General features: G+C 48.0%; 1 protein-coding gene across 1 annotated transcript in view; it reads left to right on the forward strand.

Moving 5' to 3' along the window:
• tspan15 (tetraspanin 15) overlaps positions 1-22,173 on the forward strand; it is a 61,515-nt gene that overhangs the window by 14,229 nt on the left and 25,113 nt on the right. Inside the window, exons 3-5 of the mRNA XM_078412698.1 lie at positions 11,646-11,837; positions 12,017-12,135; positions 17,743-17,928. Of these exons, the coding sequence (XP_078268824.1) occupies positions 11,646-11,837; positions 12,017-12,135; positions 17,743-17,928 (497 nt within the window). The remainder of the gene's footprint in view (positions 1-11,645; positions 11,838-12,016; positions 12,136-17,742; positions 17,929-22,173) is intronic.

Here is a 22,173-nt window from a genome sequence, read left to right on the forward strand (position 1 = left end):
GATCGTGCATGGAACACAATGAGCTGGAGTAGTGCAAAGGTGCAGCTACTTTGTAGGCACAGGGAACTGCAGGTGCTGGTTTATTATTATTTAAAGAAAAGACACAGAGTGCTGGTGGCGCAGCGGGAGAGTCGCTGCCTGACAGCGCGGGGACCCGGTTCGATCCTGGCTACGGGTGCTTCTCTGTGCGGAGTTTGTACGTTTCCCCATGCGACTGTGTGGATTCTCTCCTGGTCTGCCTCCGGTTTCCTCCCGCACTCCAAAGACGTCCAGGTTTGTAGTTTAATTGGCTCTGTTAAATTGCAAGTTGTCCCTAGTTGGATAGTGTTGATGTGTGGGGATGATGTGCTGGCCGGCGTGGACTCGGCAGGCTCTGGTAAAGGTCGTAAATTGTGCCTAGTGGGTGTAGGATAGTGTTAATGAGGGCGGCTCGGTGGCGCAGCGGTAGAGTTGCTGCCTTAACAGCGAATGCAGCGCCGGAGGCTCGGGTTCGATCCTGACTACGGGTGCTGTACTGTACGGAGTTTGTACGTTCTCCCAGTGACCTGCGTGGGCTTTCTCCGAGATCTTCGGGTCTTCCCACACTCCAAAGACGTGCAGGTTTGTAGGTTAATTGGCCGGGCAAATGTAAAAATTGTCCCTAGTGGGTGTAGGGTAGTGTTAGCGTGTGGGGATCGCTGGGCGGCGCGGACCCGGTGGGCCGAAGGGCCTGTTTCCGCGCTGTATCTCTAAATCTAAAAAAAATCTTTTAAAAAATCTAATGAGTAGGGTAGAGTTAGTGTACATGAGTGTTAGAACTATCTCCTTGGCTGTGAATGCTGATACCTTATTGAGTTGGTACAGTGTGGAAAGAGGCCCTCCTGCCACCCCCTTCCCCCCCTCCCCACCCCCTCCCGCCCCACCATCACCTGTAAACTAGCACTATCCTAAACACCAAGGGCTATTTCCGGATGCCTGTTAACCTACAAACCTGCACGTTTTTGGAAAGTGGGGGGGGGGGGGGGGGCAAAACCGGAGCACCGGAGAAAACCCACACGGTCACGGGGAGAAAGTACAAACTCCGTACAGTGAACCCCCGTAGTCAGGATCGAACCCGGGTCTGTGGCGCTGTAAGGCAGCAACTCTACCACCGCGCCACCGTGCCGCCCCGAACCCTCTGGCATGGGGGCGGGGAGAAGCAGCGATGACCAGGAATTTGTTGTGAATACATGGTTGCAGGACATTCTTTGAGAAAAAAGTACAGTGAAATGGCGATCCTGCAAACTACACTTAAATGATTTCTCTGTTGATTATGCATGAGAAATGCTTTTAACGGGAACATTGGTATGCTGTTCAGACACTTGTTTAACTTTGCTTATCTGATTGAAACCTTTTAAAAGTGTTGTGTTTATGTGGATGTCATTTTGCTTTGGTTGGGGAGGCCAAGGTGAAATTTACACGCATCAAATGGTGTAATGTGCAATGGGATCTGCAGCCTCGGCTTAATTCGCTGCTGAAGGGGCTGAGTTCACAATAGACCGCGGGAAGGCACCAGCAATGTGCCAGAAATCCGAGAGAGTCAGGGGGCTAGAAGTTAGCGGAGTTGCTACTACCAAGGGAAGGTGTGTGGGCAGCAGAAAGGTTTCAAGCTGAACGAGTCGTAGCGTGATGCAGCGTGGAAACACGCTCTTCAGCCCAACTCACCCAACACCGACCACATGTCCCATCTACACCCGTCCCACCTGCCTGCGTTTGGCCCCATATCCCTCTAATCCCGTCTATCCATGTACCTGTCTCATTGTTCTCGAGAAACCAGAGGAGAAATCAGAGGAGAAAGTAGAGGAGAAAGTAGAGGAGAAAGTAGGGGAAATCGAGAACCAGAGGACATACATTTAGGGTGAGGGGGTGGGGGAAAGATTGAATAGAAATCTGACGGGTAACTTTTTCATGCAAAGGGTGGTCTGTGTGTGGAACGAGCTGCAGAGGAGGTAGTCGAGGCAGGGAAGATTGCAACTTCTGACGATTGTACCTGTCTCATTGTTTCGTAGAAGTTGCAATCGTCCCTGCCTCAACTTCCTCCTCTGGCACGCTCGTTCCACACACAGACCACCCTTTGCGTGAAAAAGTTACCCCTCAGATTTCTATTCAATCTTTCCCCCCCCCCCTCCTCACCTTAAATGCATGTCCTCTGGTTCTCGATTTCCCCTACTTTCATTAAGAGACTCTGCATCTACCTGATCTATTCCTCTCGTGATTTTAAACACCTCCATCAGGTCACCCCTCGTCCTCCTGCGCTCCAAGAAATAGAGCCCCAGCCCACTCAACCTCTCCCTGTAGCTCAGACGAGTCTGGCAACATCCGTCGTAAATCTTCTCTGTACCCTTTCCAACTTGGCAACATGTTTCCTGTAACGTGGCGCCCCAGAACTGAGCACAATACTCACCAACGTCTCATACAACTGCAACATGACCTCCCAACGACTAGCCACAATGCCTTGACAGATGAAGGCCAATGTGCCAAAAGCCTTTTTTGACCACCCTGTCCACCTGTGACGCAACCTTCAAGGAACCATGTACCTTCGCTCCGAGATCGCTCTGCTCTACAACACCCCCAGAGCCCTGCCATTCACTGTGTATGGTCCTGCCCATGATAGACCTTCCAAACTACAACACCTCACCTTTCTCTGTATTAAATTCCAAGTAAAGTCACCTGGACCAGATGGACTAGTTAGGGGATGTTCAACGAGATCTGGGTGTCCTAGTGCATCAGTCACTGAAAGGAAGCATGCAGGTACAGCAGGCAGTGAAGAAAAGCAATGGAATGTTGGCCTTCGTAACAAGAGGAGTTGAGTATAGGAGCAAAGAGGTCCTTCTACAGTTGTACCGGGCCCTGGTGAGACCGCACCTGGAGTACTGTGTGCAGTTTTGGTCTCCAAATTTGAGGAAGGATATTCTTGCTATTGAGGGCGTGCAGCGTAGGTTCACTAGGTTGATTCCCGGAATGGCGGGACTGTTGTATGTTGAAAGGCTGGAGCAATTAGGCTTGTATACACTGGAATTTAGAAGGATGAGGGGGGATCTTATTGAAACATATAAGATAATTAGGGGATTGGACACATTAGAGGCAGGAAACATGTTCCCAATGTTGGGGGAGTCCAGAATAAGGGGCCACAGTTTAAGAATAAGGGGTAGGCCATTTAGAACGGAGATGAGGAAGAACTTTTTCAGTCAGAGAGTGGTGAAGGTGTGGAATTCTCTGCCTCAGAAGGCAGTGGAGGCCAGTTCGTTGGATGCTTTCAAGAGAGAGCTGGATAGAGCTCTTAAGGATAGCGGAGTGAGGGGGTATGGGGAGAAGGCAGGAACGGGGTACTGATTGAGAGTGATCAGCCATGATCGCATTGAATGGCGGTGCTGGCTCAAAGGGCTGAATGGCTGCTCCTGCACCTATTGTCTATTGACTACACCACAGGGTTTTGGAAAGAGGTACACATAAAAAGGTGGAGTTACTCAACGGGTCAGGCAGCATCTCTGGAGAAAAGGAATACATGATGTTTCAGGTCGACACCCTTCTTCAGACGGAGAGTCAGGGGAAAGGGACCACACACGAGATATAGACAATGGAAGGGGCCCAGGACAGATTTGCCACTTCTCCATTGTCAGAGTGAAGCCAAACGCAAATTGGAGGAACAGCAACTCATATTTTGCTTGGGCAGCTTACACCCCAACGGTATGAGTATTGATTTCTCGAACTTCAAGAAGTTCAACCCTTGCATCCCCTCTCTCTCCATCCCTCCCCTCCCCCCCCCCCCCCCCCCCCCCACCCTGGTCGTTGTGCTAGTTTCACTGTTGTCCTGTTGAGTTTCACTGTACAACTCATTATCACCTGGCCCACAGCCAACAGTGGACCATTGTGGCTCCAACTTTTCCTGTTGGGCGAGTCCAGGACCAGAGGCCAAAGTCTAAGATTAAAGGGGAGGCCGTTTAAAACTGAGGAATCTCACGTTGCAACTGTGCCAGCGTTGGTTGGCTGCACTAGGAGTTGCTGTGTACAGTTCTAGTGGCCCTGCCACAGGAAGGGTGTGGTCACAACAGAAACAGTGCAGCAGAGAGTCCACGAGTTCCAGGAGCAGCATTCGGCCCATCGAGTCCACTCCGCCATTCAATGGTGGCTGATCCATCTCTCCCTCCTAACCCCATTCTCCTGCCTTCTCCCCATAACCCCTGGCTCCCACACCAATCAAGAACCTGTCAATCTCCGCCTTAAAGACACCCACTGACTTGGCCTCCACAGCCATCTGCAGCAACGAATTCCACAGATTCACTGCCCTCAGGCTAAAGAAATTCCTTCTCATCTCCTCACTAGTGGGAGAGTCTCGGACCAGAGGTTCAGAGCCTCAGAATTAAAGGACGTTCCTTTAGGAAGGAGACGAGGAGGAAATTGCTTTAGTCAGAGGGTGGCGAATCTGTGGAATTCTCTACCACAGAAGGCTGTGGAGGCCAAGTCAGTGGACATTTCTAAGGCAGAGATAGATAGATTCCTGATAGATAGATTGTGCGGGTGTCAAGGGTTATGAGGAGAAGGGAGGAGAATGGGGTCAGGAGGGAGAGGGAGATCAGCCATGATTGAGTAGCGGAGTAAACCTCCAAGTGGCCTCCTGATGGTCCAAATGGCCTAATTAGTAACTGAGTTGAGAAAAAACCTTTCACCCAAAGAGTTGTGAATTTGCGGAATTCTCTGCCACAGATGGCAGTGGAGGCCAATTCACTGGATGAATTTAAAAGAGATAGAGCTCTAGGGGCTAGTGGAGTCAAGGGGTATGGGGAGAAGGCAGGCACGGGTTACTGATTGTGGATGATCAGCCATGATCACAATGAATGGCAGTGCTGGCTCCTGCACCTATTTTCTATGTTTCTATGAACGTTGCTTTTTGCATTTCTTTCATTCTATTATCTATATCACCGTCTGTATCTCTCGTTCCCTTTCCCCTCACTCTTAGACTGAAGATGGGTCTCGACCCCGAAACGTCACCTATTCCTTTTCTCCAGGGATGCTGCCCGTCCCGCCGAGTTACTCCAGCTTCTTTGTGTCTATCTTCGGTTTAAACCAGCATCTGCAGTTCCTTCCTACACATTGTGAAAGAGGTAGCTGCAGAGATTGTGCAGGCATTAGTAGCTGTTTCAAGCATCACTAGATGCAGGAGTGGTCACGAAGGACTGGGAAATTGAAGGCGTAACTCCACTGTTCGCGAAGGGAACAAAGCTGTTTTTTGGGTCCTAGTTACAATATCTCCCTCCTAACCCCAACTCTCCATGTTCCCGATGTTGGGGGGAGTCCAGAACAGGGGGGGGGGTCACAGAATAAGGGGTAGGCCATTTAGGACTGAGATGAGGAAAAACTATTTCACCCAGAGAGTTGTGAATCTGTGGAATTCTCTGCCACGGGAGGCAGTGGAGGCCAATTCACTGGATGCTTTCAAAAGAGAGTTGGATTTAGCTCTTAGGGCTAACGGAATCAAGGGGTATGGGGAGAAAGCAGGAACGGGGTACTGGTTCTGGATGATCAGCCGTGATCATATTGAATGGCGGTGCTGGCTCGAAGGGGCCGAATGGCCCACTCCTGCACCTGTTTTCTGTGTTTCTATGTCTATGCAACTGAACCATGTCGCTGAAAAGTCACATTTGGCAGGCTTGCCTTCCTGGGCTGTGTGGCTGAGTACAAGACGTGAGGAATCTCACGTTGCAACTGTGCCAGCGTTGGTTGGCTGCACTAGGAGTTGCTGTGTACAGTTCTAGTGGCCCTGCCACAGGAAAGGTGTGGTTACAATAGAAACAGTGCAGCGGAGAGTCCACGGGTTCCAGGAGCAGCATCAGGCCATTCGGCCCATCGAGTCCACTCCGCCATTCAATGGTGGCTGATCCATCTCTCCCTCCTAACCCCATTCTCCTGCCTTCTCCCCATAACCCCTGGCTCCCACACCAATCAAGAACCTGTCAATCTCCGCCATAAAAACACCCACTGACTTGGCCTCCACAGCCATCTGCAGCAACGAATTCCACAGATTCACTGCCCTCAGGCTAAAGAAATTCCTTCTCATCTCCTCACTAGTGGGAGAGTCTCGGACCAGAGGTTCAGAGCCTTAGAATTAAAGGACGGTCCTTTAGGAAGGAGACGAGGAGGAAATTGCTTTAGTCAGAGGGTGGTGAATCTGTGGAATTCTCTGCCACAGAAGGCAGTGGAGGCCAAGTCAGTGGACATTTCTAAGGCAGAGATAGATAGATTCCTGATTAGTGCGGGTGTCAAGGGTTATGAGGAGAAGGCAGGAGAATGGGGTCAGGAGGGAGAGGGAGATCAGCCATGATTGAGTAGCGGAGTAAACTTGATGGGCCAAGTGGCCTAATTCTACTATCACTTATAATGTTATGACCTTCTGAGATTATCATTGCGTTTGGGCAGACAGTGTAGGCACAAGGAACTGGTGATGCGGGATTCCAAAGAAGAGTCTTGGCCTGAAACGGTGCCTATCCATGTTCCCGAGAGACACAGCACGGAAACGGGCCCCTTCAGCCCACTGAGTCCACGCCCGTCAGCGATCACCCGTTCACACTTTGTTCTGCGTTATCCCACTTTGGCATCCATTCCCTACACCCCCGGGGGCAAGTTGGATTTGCGTGTCAGAACAAGCTCAAGCAAATTTGTTGACGGTCGGCTGGGCCGGCGATAGAGCTGCTGCCTTTCAGCCCCAGAGACCCGGGTTCCATCCTGACCGCGGATGATGGCGGTACTGTTCTCCCTGTGACCACGTGGGTTTTCCTCCGGGTGCTCCGGTTTCCTCCCACGCTCCAGTAAGTTGTCCCCAGTGTGTGTTGGATGGCGCTGGTGCGCGGGGTGATCGCTGGCCGGCGCCGAAGGACCCGTTTCCGCGCTGTGCCTATGAAGTCTAAGGTCAAACGATGATCCCCCACAATTGATGCGTTTGCTGTCTCACTGTTCTCTGACCTCCCTCTCTATTTACAACCACTCCAGACAAATGACGTGCCATTAGCCTGCTCTCGAAGCTTGTCGCTTTAGAAGTTGTCACACGGGAGACTAATGGCATGAGGTAATCCAGCAGCAGCAGAGAGGTGTGGCTGTGCAGTGGGGCGACGGGTTTTTGTTGAGTAGATTCACCGCACTTAGGAAAATGCGCTGTGATAAATTACATTGACTTCTCCAACTTTAGATAGTTCCTCTCTTCCCCTCCCAGATCTCCCTCTGTCTTCCTGTCTCCACCTGTATCCTTCCTTTGTCCCGCCCCCCCCTCCCCCGACATCAGTCTGAAGAAGGGTCTCGACCCGAAACGTCGCCCATTCCTTCTCTCCCGAGGTGCTGCCTGACCTGCTGAGTTACTCCAGCATTTTGTGAATAAATACCTTCGATATTGTACCAGCATCTGCAGTTGTTTTCTTATATTATATGAAAATGTGCAGATCGCTCAGTGCAAAATGGAACTGCGAGACATGCGGGCGGTCACGGTGGCGCAGCGGTAGAGTTGCCGCCTTACAGCGCTTGCAGCGCCGGCTTCCATCCCGACTACGGGTGCACGTCTGTACGGAGTTTGTACGTGCTCCCCGTGACCTGCGTGGGTTTACTCCGAGATCTTCGGTTTCCTTCCACACTCCAAAGACGTACAGGTGTTGTAGGTTAATTTGGCTTGGTGAATGTAAAAATTGTCCCTTGTTTGTGTGGTGTTAATGCGCGTGGATCGCTGGTCGGCGCGGACCCGGTGGGCTGAAGGGCCTGTTTCTGCGCTGTATTTCTAAAACTAAAACTAAATGTCGCCGGATCAGTAAATTAATAGTCAACAACCTTGGTGAAGAAAAGGAGTCTTTCACAAAAGGACACAAAGTGCTGGAGTAACTCAGCGGGTCATAGAAACACAGAAAAAAGGTGCAGGAGTAGGCTATTCGACCCTTCGAGCCAGCACCGCCATTCAACATGATCATGGCTGATCATCCAGAATCAGTACCATGTTCCTGCTTTCTACCCATATCCCTTGATTCCTTTAGCCTTAAGAGCTAAATCTAACTCTCTCTTGAAAACATCCAGTGCATTGGCCTCCACTGCCTTCTGTGGCAGAGAATTCCACAGATTCACAACCCTCTGGGTGGAAATTTTTTACCGCATCTCAGTCCTAAATGGCCGACCCCTTATTCTGAAACTGTGGCCCCTGGTTCTGGACTCCTCCAACGATGGGGAACATTTTTCCTGCATCTAGCCTGTACAATCCTTTAAGAATTTTATATGTTTCTATTAGATCCCCTCTCATCCTTCTAAATTCCAGGGAATATAAGCCCTCAGCAACTCTGGAAAACATGGACAGGTGACATTTTGGGTTGTAACCCTTGGAACCCTTCCACAGAGTAAAACCGTTTGAAAACTTTAGAATTTAGAGATACAGCGTGGAAACTGGCCCTTGTGAGAATATAATTCTGAACATTGTACCATGAACATATTCTAACACTGAATGGATGTGGCACGCGGTGGTGGAGTGGTAGGGTTGCTGCCTTACAGCGCCAGAGATCCGGGTTCGATCCTGACTATGGGTCCCTGTCTGTCTGGAGTTTGTACGTTCTCCCCGTGACCTGTGTGGGTTTTCTCCGGGTGCCCCGGGTTTCCCCCCACACTCCAAAGACGTGCGGGTTTGTAGGCTTATTGGCTTTGGTAAAGATTGTAAATTGTCCCCAGTGTGTGTGGAGTAGTGTTAGTGTGTGGTAGGTAGTGTTAGTGTGTGTGGGGGGTAGTGTTAGTGTGTGTGGGGGGTAGTGTTAGTGTGTGTGGGGGGTAGTGTTAGTGTGTGTGGGGGGTAGTGTTAGTGTGTGTGGGGGGTAGTGTTAGTGTGTGTGGGGGGTAGTGTTAGTGTGTGTGGGGGGTAGTGTTAGTGTGTGTGGGGTAGTGTCAGTGTGTGAGGGGTAGTGTTAGTGTGTGTGGGGGGTAGTGTTAGTGTGTGTGGGGTAGTGTTAGTGTGTGTGGGGGGTAGTGTTAGTGTGTGGGGTAGTGTTAGTGTGTGTGGGGTAGTGTTAGTGTGTGAGGGGGGTAGTGTTAGTGTGTGTGGGGTAGTGTTAGTGTGTGTGTGGGGTAGTGTTAGTGTGTGTGTGGGGTAGTGTTAGTGTGTGAGGGTAGTGTTAGTGTGTGGGGCGTAATGTTAGTGTGTGTGGGGGTAGTGTTAGTGTGTATGGGGTAGTGTTAGTGTGTGTGGGGGTAGTGTTAGTGTGTGTGGGGGGTAATGTTAGTGTGTGTGGGGTAGTGTCAGTGTGTGAGGGGTAGTGTTAGTGTGTGTGGGGGTAATGTTAGTGTGTGTGGGGTAGTGTCAGTGTGTGAGGGGTAGTGTCAGTGTGTGGGGGGTAGTGTCAGTGTGTGAGGGGTAGTGTTAGTGTGTGTGGTGTAGTGTTAGTGTGTGTGTGGGGTAGTGTTAGTGTGTGTGGGGGGGTAGTGTCAGTGTGCGTGGGGTAGTGTTAGTGTGCGTGGGGTAGTGTTAATGTGTGTGGGGTAATGTTAATGTGTGGGGGGTAGTGTTAGTGTGTGTGGGGGGTAGTGTTAGTGTGTGTGGGGTAGTGTCAGTGTGTGTGGGGGGTAGTGTTAGTGTGTGTGGGGTAGTGTTAGTGTGTGTGGGGTAGTGTTAGAGTGTGTGGGGGGTATTGTTAGTGTGTGTATGGTAGTGTTAGTGTGTGTGTGGGGTCGTATTAGTGTGTGTGGAGGTTAGTGTGTGTGGCGTAGTGTTAATGTGTGGGGGGTAGTGTCAGTGTGTGTGGGGGGTAGTGTCAGTGTGTGCGGGGTAGTGTCAGTGTGTGTGGGGTAGTGTCAGTGTGTATGGGGGTAGTGTTAGTGTATGGGGGTAGTGTTAGTGTACGCAATTGCTGGAACTATCTCCTTGGCTGTGGTTGCCGATAAATTGTTGAGTTGATTATGTTGAGACGCAGAGTGGCAACAGGCCCTTCGGCCCTCCGCCTCCATGCCAACCCCTGTACACTGGCACTATCATACACACACTGGGGGCAATTTGCAGAGGCCAGTCAACCTACAAACCTGCACGTCTTTGGGATGTGGGAAGAAACCGATCGCTGGTCGGCACGGACTCGGTGGTCCGAAGGGACCGTTTCCTGGCTGTATCTCCAAACTAAACTAAACACTGAGCAGTCGACTACTGTATCTGTCTGGATTTGATCCATGCAAAATCTTAACATCTGCACAGTGTTAACGTAAACAGTTCTGTCGGCTGTCTCCAGGCGATTTTCTGTCAAATCTAAATAGTATTAATTTTAAAATAGTGCGACGTATGTGAGACTCTGGGGCAGGTTTCTGGACGGCTGGATGTTGATCCAATTAATACTAAAGCACACTTTCAATTTGCTTTTTTCACTTGTTATCCATGGAGTATAACATTTTTCTTTAGACTTGGTCGGTATGGGCAAGGAGGGCCGAAGGGCCTGTTTCAACACTGCTTTTCCACACTGTATCACTCTATGACTCTATTTCAAAATAGTCAGTCAGTACATTATTGGAGTTTCGTTATATTTTCCGTCTGACACGTCCCCAGCCACTCATTCAGCTTGTCATAGAGTCACACGGCACAGAAACAGGCCCTTCCACCCAACTTGTCCATGCTGACCAGGATGGCCCACCTTCCCATGCCGGGCCCATATCCCTCTAAATCTTTTCCATCCATGTGCCCGTCCAAACGTCTGTTAAATGTTGTCATAGTACCTGCCTCAATTACCTCCTGTGTGCGGTCTGCCTTTTACCAAACTTCCCATTCCCGGACTGCCCTTTCTTCGCTGGGCCTCCTCCACTGTCAGAGTGAGGCCACACGCAAATTGGAGGAACACCACCTCATATTTCGCTAGGGCAGCTTACGCCCCAGTAGTGCGAATTTTGATCTCTCTCATTTCAGGTAACCCTTGCATTCCCCCTCTCTCTCCGTCCCTCCCCCACCCCACCCCAAGTCTTCAGTCTGATGAAGTGTCTCGACCCGAAACGTCACCCATTCCTTCTCTCCAGAGATGCTGCCTGACCCCACTGAGTTACTCCAGCATTTTGTGTCTACCTTCGATTTTAAACCAGCATCTGCAGTTCTTTCCTACACATGATTAAACCTGTTCCTGGCACTGTAAAGTTGCCACAATAGTCTATTGTTCTGTAACTCTGCACCCTCAGTAACAGAGATCAAGGTCCATTCGGTTTCCCAATTACAGAATTCCCTTGTGATTAAGGAGGAGGTGGAGTTGTTGGATGTCTTGAAAAACATTAAGGTGCCTGATGGGATCTATCCCAGAATACTAAGGGGGTGATTGAAATTGACAAGACAGTGGAATTGACACAGGCATTGAAATTGACATAGGCATTGAAATTGACAAGGCATTGAAATTGGCAAGGCATTGAAATTGACAAGGCATTGAAATTGACAAGGCATTGAAATTGACAAGGCATTGAAATTGACAAGGCATTGAAATTGACAAGGCATTGAAATTGACAAGGCATTGAAATTGACAAGGCATTTGAAATTGACAAGGCATTGAAATTGACAAGGCATTGAAATTGACAAGGCATTGAAATTGACAAGGCACTGAAATTGACAAGGCATTTGAAATTGACAAGGCACTTGAAATTGACAAGGCATTGAAATTGACAAGGCATTGAAATTGACAAGGCCGTGGAAATTGACAAGGCCGTGGAAAATGACAAGGCCGTGGAAGTTGACAAGGCCATTGAAATTGACACGGCCATTGAAATTGACACGGCCATTGAAATGGACACGGCCATTGAAATTGACACGGCCATTGAAATGGACACGGGCATTGAAATGGACACGGCCATTGAAATGGGCAAGGCCATGAAATGGACAAGGCATTGAAATGGACAAGGCATTGAAATGGACAAGGCATTGAAATGGACAAGGCATTGAAATTGACAAGGCATAGAAATTGACAAGGCCATTGAAATGGACACGGCCATTGAAATGGACACGGGCATTGAAATGGACACGGCCATTGAAATGGGCAAGGCATTGAAATTGACAAGGCCGTGGAAATTGACAAGGCGGTTGAAATTGACAAGGCGGTTGAAATTGACACGGCCATTGAAATGGACACGGCCATTGAAATTGGCAAGGCCTTGAAATTGGTAAGGCCTTGAAATTGACTAGCAATCGCAGCTTCACTCAATTGAGGGGAAACATCTTCGATTGAGTGAAGCTGCAGAGTGTGAAGGTCAGGGATTCGACAAGATTATGAATAAAACAAAATAATTTAACTAAAAACTCCCTCCTTAATCTTTGACTGAAAAATCCAAGTCAATGGGGTTTCAATAGACAATAGGTGCAGGAGGAGGCCATTCGGCCCTTCGAACCAGCACCACCATTCAATGTGATCATGGCTGATCATTCTCAATCAGTACCCCGTTCCTGCCTTCTCCCCATACCCCCTGACTCCGCTATCCTTAAGAGCTCTATCCAGCTCTCTCTTGAATGCATTCAGAGAAATGGCCTCCACTGCCTTCTGAGGCAGAGAATTCCACAGATTCACAACTTTCTGACTGAAATTTTTTTCCTCGTCTCCGTTCTAAATGGCCTACCCCTTATTCTTAAACTGTGGCCCCTGGTTCTGGACTCCCCCAACATTGGGAACATGTTTCCTGCCTCTAACGTGTCCAACCCCTTAATAATCTTATACGTTTCGATAAGATCCCCTCTCATCCTTCTAAATTCCAGTGTATACAAGCCTAGTCGCTCCAGTCTTTCAACATATGACAGTCCCGCCATTCCGGGAATTAACCTAGTAAACCTACGCTGCACGCCCTCAATAGCAAGAATATCCTTCCTCAAATTTGGAGACCAAAACTGCACACAGTACTCCAGGTGCGGCCTCACTAGGGCCCTGTACAACTGCAGAAGGACCTCTTTGCTCCTATACTCAACTCCTCTTGTTATGAAGGCCAACATTCCATTGGCTTTCTTCACCGCCTGCTGTTTCCTGTCCTGTGCCAGCGTGCAGTACTCAAGAGATGATTACAGTGTATTACAATGAACCCTCATTATGAAAGACCAGAGGGGTGAATGGTGCCCATCATTGCTGATAGTCCGCCATAACCATGTAAGGAATTCGCTCCAGCCACCGAGTGGCCACTCCGTGAAACAACGAGTTGTTTTCAAATGCAACTTCACCAAGTAGCCGAAGAAAGACACGAAAAGCTGGAGTAACTCAGCGGGACAGGCAGCATCTCTGGAGAGAAGGAATGGGCGATGTTTCGGGTCGAGACCCTTCTTCAGACAGTCACCCATTCCTTCTCTCCAGCGATGCTGCCTGTCCCGCTGAGTTACTCCAGCTTTTTGTGTCCATCTTCGCTTTTAACCAGCATCTGCAGTTCCTTCCTACACATTTCACCAAGTAGTTTGTGGGTCAGTGGTCGGACGCGTCACGTTAGTCCGTGACGATTTGAATTTGCTGAACTATTTTTTCCCAAGCAGTGTTGCTCAAGAGGGAATTGCAATCTTGCACAAGTTTAATAACCTGCCATTGCAATATTCTGCCCATTATTTTCTTGTCGACGCCAAAGGTAAACAGGATACTACCTGATGGATTGTTAAGAGTTTACTTGGAATGTTTAGCTTAGTTTAGAGATGAAGCGTAGAAACAGGCTGCTCGGGCTACCAAGCCTATGCCGAACATTGATCACCTGTTCCCTGTTATCCCTCTTTCGCATCCACCCCCTGCACACTAGGGGCAATTTACAGAAGCCAGTTAACCTACAAACACGCACGTCTTTGGGATGTGGGAGGATAGCGAGGGGATTTGAGTATAGGAGCAGGGAGGTTCTGCTGCAGTTGTACAGGGCATTGGTGAGACCACACCTGGAGTATTGCGTACAGTTTTGGTCTCCTAATCTGAGGAAAGACATTCTTGCCTTAGAGGGAGTACAGAGAAGGTTCACCAGATTGATTCCTGGGATGGCAGGACTTTCGTATGAAGAAAGACTGGATAGACTTGGCTTGTACTCGCTGGAATTTAGAAGATTGAGGGGGGATCTTATAGAAACTTACAAACTTCTTAAGGGGTTGGACAGGCTAGATGCAGGAAGATTGTTGGGGAAGTCCAGAACAAGGGGTCACAGTTTAAGGATATGGGGGAAGTCTTTTAGGACCGAGATGAGAAAGTTTTTTTTCACACAGAGAGTGGTGAATCTGAGGAATTCTCTGCCACAGAAGGTAGTTGAGGCCAGTTCATTGGCTATATTTAAGAGGGAGTTAGATGTGGCCCTTGTGGCTTAAGGGATCAGGGGGTATGGAGAGAAGGCAGGTACGGGATACTGAGTTGGATGATCAGCCATGATCATATTGAATGGCGGTGCAGGCTCGAAGGGCCGAATGGCCTACTCCTGCACCTATTTTCTATGTTTCTATGAAACCGGAGCACCTGGGGAAACCCACGCGGTCACGGGGAGAACGTGCAAACTCTATACAGACAGCAGGATCGAACCCGTGTCTCTAGCGCTTTAAGGCGTCAACTCTACCGCTGCGCCACCGTGCCGCCCCGCCTGTTTTAAAAAAAAATACACCTTAAAATTCTGCTTGGATGTTTTTTACTTCCATTTTGGAAGTATTACCGGAGTGCAGATGGTTGGAAATTAAAACACAAAGTGCTGGAGGAACTCAGCAGGTCAGGCAGCATCTGTGGAAGGAATGGACAGCTGGCGTTTTCTGGCTGATCCCACCACAGATGCTGCTGAGTTCCTCCAGCACTTCGTATTTTGCTCAAGATTCCAGCATCTGCGGTTCCTTGTGTCTCCTGCGTTGTGAATGAACCTTTTACTGGACTATATTTCCAAATCTATTATCCAGTTCTTATCTCGCATTATAGTATTGTAACTACACCCTGCAGGCCTTAGTTTTATTAGCATTTGCATAGTGGATCTCTTTATTCGACATACTCCACCTTCAGATGAACAGGTTTTAGAGTCATAGAGTGATACAGTTTGGACCAATTTGCCCACACCGGCCAACATGTCCCAGCTACATTAGCCCCGCCTGCCCGCCTTTGACCCATAGCCCTCCAAACCTGTCCTATCCATGCAACTAACTGTTTCTTAAACGTTGGGATAGTTAGTCCCTGCCTCAACTATCTCCTCTGGCAGCTCATTCCGTACACCCACCACCCTTTGTGTGAAAAAGTTACCCCTCAGATTCCTATTAAATCTTTTCCCCTTCACCTTAAACCTATGTCCTCTGGTCCTCGATTCACCTACTCTGGGGAAGTGACTCTGTGCATCTACCCGATCTATTCCGCTCATGATTTTATACACCTCTATAAGATCACTCCTCATCCTCCTGCAGCCCCAGGAATAGAGTCCCAGCCTACTCAATCTCTCCCTGTAGTTCAGACCCAGACCCTCCAGTCCTGGCAACATCCTCACAAATCTTCTCTGTACCCTTTCCAGCTTGACAACATCTTTCCTATAACACGGTGCCCAGAACCGAATATAATACCCTAAATGCGGTCTCACCAACGTTTTATACAACTGCAACATGACCTCCCAACTTCTATCCTCAATTGACATAGGTGACACAATCAGAACATACATTACTTCTAGGTAACCTAACATCAAGGTATAATAATTCAGTTTAATTTACTATTGTCACGTGTTCCAAGGTACAGTGAAAAGCTTTTGTTTGTGTGTTATCCAGTCAAAGAAAAGACTAAACATGATTACAATCAAGGACCACGCACTCCCCAGTCATTCTCTGTTTTCTTTAGTTTAGTTTAGAGATACAGCGCGGAAACAGGCCCTTCGGCCCACTGGGTCCGCACAGACCAACGACCCCCGCACATTAACACCATCCTGCACACATTAGGGCCAATTTACATTTATATCGAGCCAATTAACCTACAAACCTGTACGTCTTTGGAGAATGGGCGGAAACCAAAGATCTCGGAGTAAACCCACGCAGGGTCACGGGGAGAACGTACAAACTCCGTACAGTACAGCGCCCGTAGTCAGGATCGAACCCTGGGTCCCTGACGCTGTGAGGCAGCAACTCTGCCGCTGCGCCACCATTCTCTGTTCTCCGAAGATAGAAACAAAAAGCTGGAGTGACTCAGTGGGTCAGGCAGCATCTCTGGAGAGAAGGAATGGGTAACATTCCGGGTCGAGACCTTTCCTCAGACAGGGTCGACCCGAAACGTCGCCCGTTCCTTCTCTCCAGAGATGCTGCCTGTCCCGCTGAGTTACTCCAGCCTTTTGTGTCTAACGTCGGCTTAAACCAGCATCTGCAGCTCCTTGCTACACATTCTCTGGTCTCCTCTCTCTTTCCCCTTTCGCTCTGTCTATTGCACTTGAGTTTGAACTGATTGCATCTACGTGTGGTATGTCTGATCTGTGTGGAGAGCATGCAGAACAAAGCCTTACACTGTGCCTTTGCACACGTGACAATAATAAACTTCAACCACTCTTGTCGGGCAGAAGGTATAAAAACTTCAAAGCACATACAGGCCCACCACCGATTTTCCAGCAACTGATGAAACCCCCCCCTAATCCGGACTTTACTGGACATTATCTTGCACTAAACGATATTCAGATTGCTCCCTTTATCATGTATATATCTGCACTCATACGTTCTAGAGGCAAGTTCAGATCGAGTCTACTCCACCATTCAATCACGCCTGATCCATCTTTCCCTCTCAACCCCATTCCGCTGCCTTCTCCCCATAACCCCTGACTCCCGTAGTAATCAGTGATTACTAATCCCACACTGCAAAGCCAGTGGGTATTTTTTACTGCAGAGAGAGAAAAAAATTCTTGATTAGAATGGATGTCAGGGGTAGACACAAAAAAGCTGGAGTAACTCAACGGGACAGGCATCACCTCTGGAGAGAAGGAACGGGTGACGTTTCGGGTTCTACTCCTATAACCTGTGAACTTGCAATCAAGGGCCGGTCAATCTCCGCCTTGAAAATATCCATTAAAAAAACCCACTGCGGACGGCCCGATTGTAATCACGTATTGTCTCTCCGCTGACTGGTTAGCACGCAACAAGAAAGCTTTCCACAGTACCTCGGTACACGTGACAATAAACTAGACTCAAACTCAACTCTGATAGACAATAGACAATAGGTGCAGGAGGAGGCCCTTCGAGCCAGCACCGCCATTCAATGTGATCATGGCTGATCATTCTCAATCAGTACCCCGTTCCTGCCTTCTCCCCATACCCCCTGACTCCGCTATCCTTAAGAGCTCTATCCAGCTCTCTCTTGAATGCATTCAGAGAATTGGCCTCCACTGCCTTCTGAGGCAGAGAATTCCACAGATTCACAACTCTCTGACTGAAAAAGTTTTTTCCTCGTCTCAGTTCTAAATGGCCTACCCCTTATTCTTAAACTGTGGCCCCTTGTTCTGGACTCCCCCAACATTGGGAACATGTTTCCTGCCTCCAACGTGTCCAACCCCTTAATAATCTTATACGTTTCGATAAGATCTCCTCTCATCCTTCTAAATTCCAGTGTATACAAGCCTAGCCGCTCCAGTCTTTCAACGTATGACAGTCCCGCCATTCCGGGAATTAACCTGGTAAACCTACGCTGCACGCCCTCAATAGCAAGAATATCCTTCCTCAAATGTGGAGACCAAAACTGCACACAGTACTCCAGGTGCGGTCTCTATTACAAGGGCAGAATTTAACTTTGACTTTTTGTACTGGTTTACGTTCTCTGTTCTGTTTTGTTCCCCCCCCCCCCCCAGATGATTGGAGGATTAATCCTCTGCATTGGGATCTACGCGGAGGTTGAAAGGCAGAAATACAAGACCCTGCAAGGTGCCTTCCTGGCCCCTGCTATCATCTTGATCGTCCTTGGCATTCTGATGTTCGTGGTGTCGTTCATTGGCGTCCTGGCCTCTCTCCGGGACAACCTGTGCCTTCTCAGAGTGGTGAGATATTCCCTCCTTATCCCTCATTCCACACCGGGTGTTAGCCTCTCTCCTCGTCCTTTCCAAGTTTTCCACAAAGTGCCCGAAGCCACAATGAGTGTGAAAGTGTGATTATGCAACGTGTATTTTTGTATTGTTAATTTCTTTAGAAATTAGTCTGTTTCCAAACAAATCAGCCGACTGAGTTCAAACTACCATAGTAGGAAAATAGCTGCAGATGCTGGTGCAAATCGAAGGTATCACAAAATGCTGGAGTAACTCAGCAGGTCAGGCAGCATCTCTGGAGAGTAGGAATGGCTGACTTTTCGGGTCGAGACCCTTCTTCAGACTGAGAGTCAGGGGAGAGGGAAACGAGAGATCTCGATGGTGTCGACAAAGACCGACACAAAATTCTGCAGTAACTCAGCGGGTCAGGATGTGTTGGAAGGAACTTCAAATGGAAGACACAAAATGCTGGAGTAACTCAGCAGGACAGGCAGCATCACTTGGAAGGAATGGGTGACCTTTCGGGTCGATACCCTTCCTCAGACTGAGAGTCAGGGGGGTGGGGGTGGGGAGGGAGACACTGAGATAAGGAAGGGTAAGGTGTGAAAACGAGACATCAAAGGGGACAGGGTCGAAGAAAATGTAGATTGGATCATTGAAGATAGGCCCAAAATGCTGGAGTAACTCAGCAGGTCAGGCAGCATCTCTGGAGAGTAGGAATGGGTGACTTTTCGAGTCGACCCGAAACGTCACCCATTCCTTCTCTCCAAGATGCTGCCTGACCTGTTGAGGTACTCCAGCATTTTGTGATACCTTCAAACTACGATAGAGTCGTTATATTTTATCATTTCTTTGTCTTTAGCCGTTGCAGACTTACTATGCAAGATGCAAATTGTTGCACAGTCACACAACTGTAGTTTAGTTTAGTTTGGAGATACAGCACGGGAAGAGGCCCTTCGGCCCACCGAGTCCGCGCCGACCAGCCATCCCCGCACATTATCACCGCCCTACACACACTGGGGACAATTTACAATTTTACAGAAGCCAATTGGCCTACGAACCTGCACGTCTTTGGAGTGTGGGAGGAAACCGGAGCACCCGGAGTAAACCCACGTCGTCACAGGGAGAACGTACAAACTCCGTACAGACAGTGCCCGTAATCAGGATCGAACCAGGGTCTCCGACGCTGTGCCGCTATTTAGAAATTAATCTATTTCCAGATATGTGTGCAAACTATCTGATAATGTGTTATTTTATCATAAATGCACTTCAGACTGATTGTGCAAGTTTTTGAACTAATCTATTTCAATCCAATCGCTGGACCTGTGCTCCAACTGTTTTCGAACCAATCTCTTGTACTAAACGACTGAGGACTTTCTTACGATGTTATTGGCCATGCCTCAGTGCGAATGAACACATCGTAAATAACTTTTCAGTACAGTTTTCTAACAAGGTTATTTTTTTTAACATTTCCTCCTGAGCACTTCGCTCAGATCCAGGCAATGTTCTGAATAATAATGACGTGAAGTGGTTCAGAGAAGATTTACGAGGATGTTGCCAGGACTTGAGGGACCGAGCGACGGGGGGAGGTTGGGCAGGCTCGGACTTTGTTCCTTGGAGCGGAGGCGGCTGAGGGGCGACCTCATAGAGGTGTATAAAATCATCATACACTGGAATTTAGAAGGATGAGAGGAGATCTTATCGAAACGTATAAGATTATTAAGGGGTTGGACACGTTAGAGGCAGGAAACATGTTCCCAATGTTGGGGGAGTCCAGAACAAGGGGCCACAGTTTAAGAATAAGGGGTAGGCCCTTTAGAACTGAGATGAGGAAAAACTTTTTCAGTCAGAGTTGTGAATCTGTGGAATTCTCTGCCTCAGAAGGCAGTGGAGGCCAATTCTCTCAATAGACAATAGACAATAGGTGCAGGAGGAGGCCATTCGGCCCTTCGAGCCAGCACCGCCATTCAATGTGATCATGGCTGATCATTCAAGAGCGAGCTGGATAGAGCTCTTCAGGATAGCGGAGTCAGGGGGTATGGGGAGAAGGCAGGAACGGTGTACTGATTGAGAATGATCGGCCATGATCACATTGAATGGCGGTGCTGGCTCGAAAGGCCGAATGGCCTCCTCCTGCACCTATTGTCTATTGTCTATGAGGGGAACAGACAGGGCAAATGCTGAGTCTTTTACCCAGCGTAGGGGAATTAAACCAGAGGTCATACTGGACGTTTAAGGTGAGAGGGAAAACCAGGGTGGCGCAGCGGTAGAGTTGCTGCCTTACAGCGCCAGAAACCCGAGTTTGAATCTGACTGCGGGTGCAGTCTGCACAGTGTTTGTACGTTCTCCCCGTGACCGCTTGGTTTTCTCCGGCTGCTTGCTCCGGTTTCCTCCCACACTCCAAAGACGAACAGAGTTGTAGGTTAATTGCCTTTGGTAAAAAGTGTAAATTGTCTCTCGTGTGTGGTGTGTGCTTGTATAACTGGGATCGCTGGTCGGCGCCGCCTCGGAGGGCCGACTGGCCCGTTTCTTTTTTTTTTTTTTCTTTTTTTTTTTGAAAAGCATATGTACAAATAGAATTTTTTTTTTTTTAAAACACATTTGTTACAAAGTTCTTACATAGCTTCAATTTTTAAATTTTTGAAGAGAGAAAGTAAAAATTTTAAAAAAACTATAAACTTGGGGAGAGAGAATAAGAAGGTTAAAAAAAAAAAAAAGATCTAACAATAAAAATTAAAGGGAGTAGATCCGGGAGACAATAACCACAGTTGTACATCCAACCCCTAACTCAAGTTTCAACTTTTAATTTAAATTTTTTATTTTAGTACTGTGCCAAACCCATTTACTTTTCTAAAAATAAATGGAGACCATATTTTTAAAAACAACTCAGGTTTGTCGATTAAGACAAACCTTATTCTTTCCAAATGCAGGGTCTCTGTCATTTCCGTAGTCCACATTTTAATTGTGGGGGTTATTGGTTTTTTCCAAAATTTAAGTATTAATTTTTTCGCGGTTATTAGACTGTAATCAAGAAAATGTACCTGACTTGCTGTAAAATTTGTAGTATGTTCTGATAATCCTAATATAATTAATTTTGGATCCATATCTAATTTTTTATTAATAACTTTAGAAACTATTTTAAAAATCTCCAACCAGAAGTTTTGCATTTTTATACAAGTTACGAAAATATGAGTTAAATTAGCTTCTTGAAATTGACATTTATCACAAATAGGAGAGATACTAGGAAAAATCCTATTTAATTTCGTCTTCGAATAATGCCCGTTTCTGCGCTGTATCTCGAAAGTAATCTGAAAACTAAATATTTGTTAGGAACCTGAGGCAACTTTTTTCACTCAGGGGATGGTGGGGTATCAAGGGAACGAGCTGCCGGAGGAGGTGTGTCTAGGAAGGAACTGCAGATGCTGGTTTAAACCGAAGATGGACACAAAGTGCTGGAGTAACTCAGCGGGGCAGGCAGCATCTCTGGAGAGAAGGAATGTGCAGTTTTGGTTTCCAAATTTGAGGAAGGATATTCTTGCTATTGAGGGCGTGCAGCGTAGGTTTACTAGGTTAATTCCCGGAATGGCGGGACTGTCATATGTTGAAAGACTTGAGCGACTAGGCTTGTATACACTGGAATTTAAAAGGATGAGAGGGGATCTTAACGAAACGTATAAGATTATTAAGGGGTCGGACACGTTAGAGGCAGGAAACATGTTCCCAATGTTGGGGGAGTCCAGAACAAGGGGCCACAGTTTAAGAATAAGGGATAGGCCATTTAGAACGGAGATGAGGAAAAACCTTTTTCAGTCAGAGAGTTATGAATCTGTGGAATTCTCTGCCTCAGAAGGCAGTGGAAGCCAATTCTCTGAATGCATTCAAGAGAGAGCTAGATAGAGCTCTTAAGGATAACGGAGTCAGGGGGTATGGGGAGAAGGCAGGAACGGGGTACTGATTGAGAATGATCAGCCATGATCACATTGAATGGTGGTGCTGGCTCGAAGGGCCGAATGGCCTACTCCTGCACCTATTGTCTATTGTCTATTGAATGGGTGATAAATGTTTTGGGTCGAGGCCCTTCTTCAGACCCTTCTGAAGAAGGGTCTCGACTCGAAACCTTACCCATTCCTTCTCTCCAGAGATGCTGCTTGTCCAGCTGAATTACTCCAGCACTTTGTGCCAGAGGAGGTGTTTGAGGCAGGTATTGTAACAGCATTTAAAAGACATGAGGACACATACATGAATAGAAATGGTTTGGAA

The sequence above is a fragment of the Rhinoraja longicauda genome, chromosome 16 (assembly GCF_053455715.1).
Source record: "Rhinoraja longicauda isolate Sanriku21f chromosome 16, sRhiLon1.1, whole genome shotgun sequence".
Lineage (NCBI taxonomy): Eukaryota > Metazoa > Chordata > Chondrichthyes > Rajiformes > Arhynchobatidae > Rhinoraja > Rhinoraja longicauda.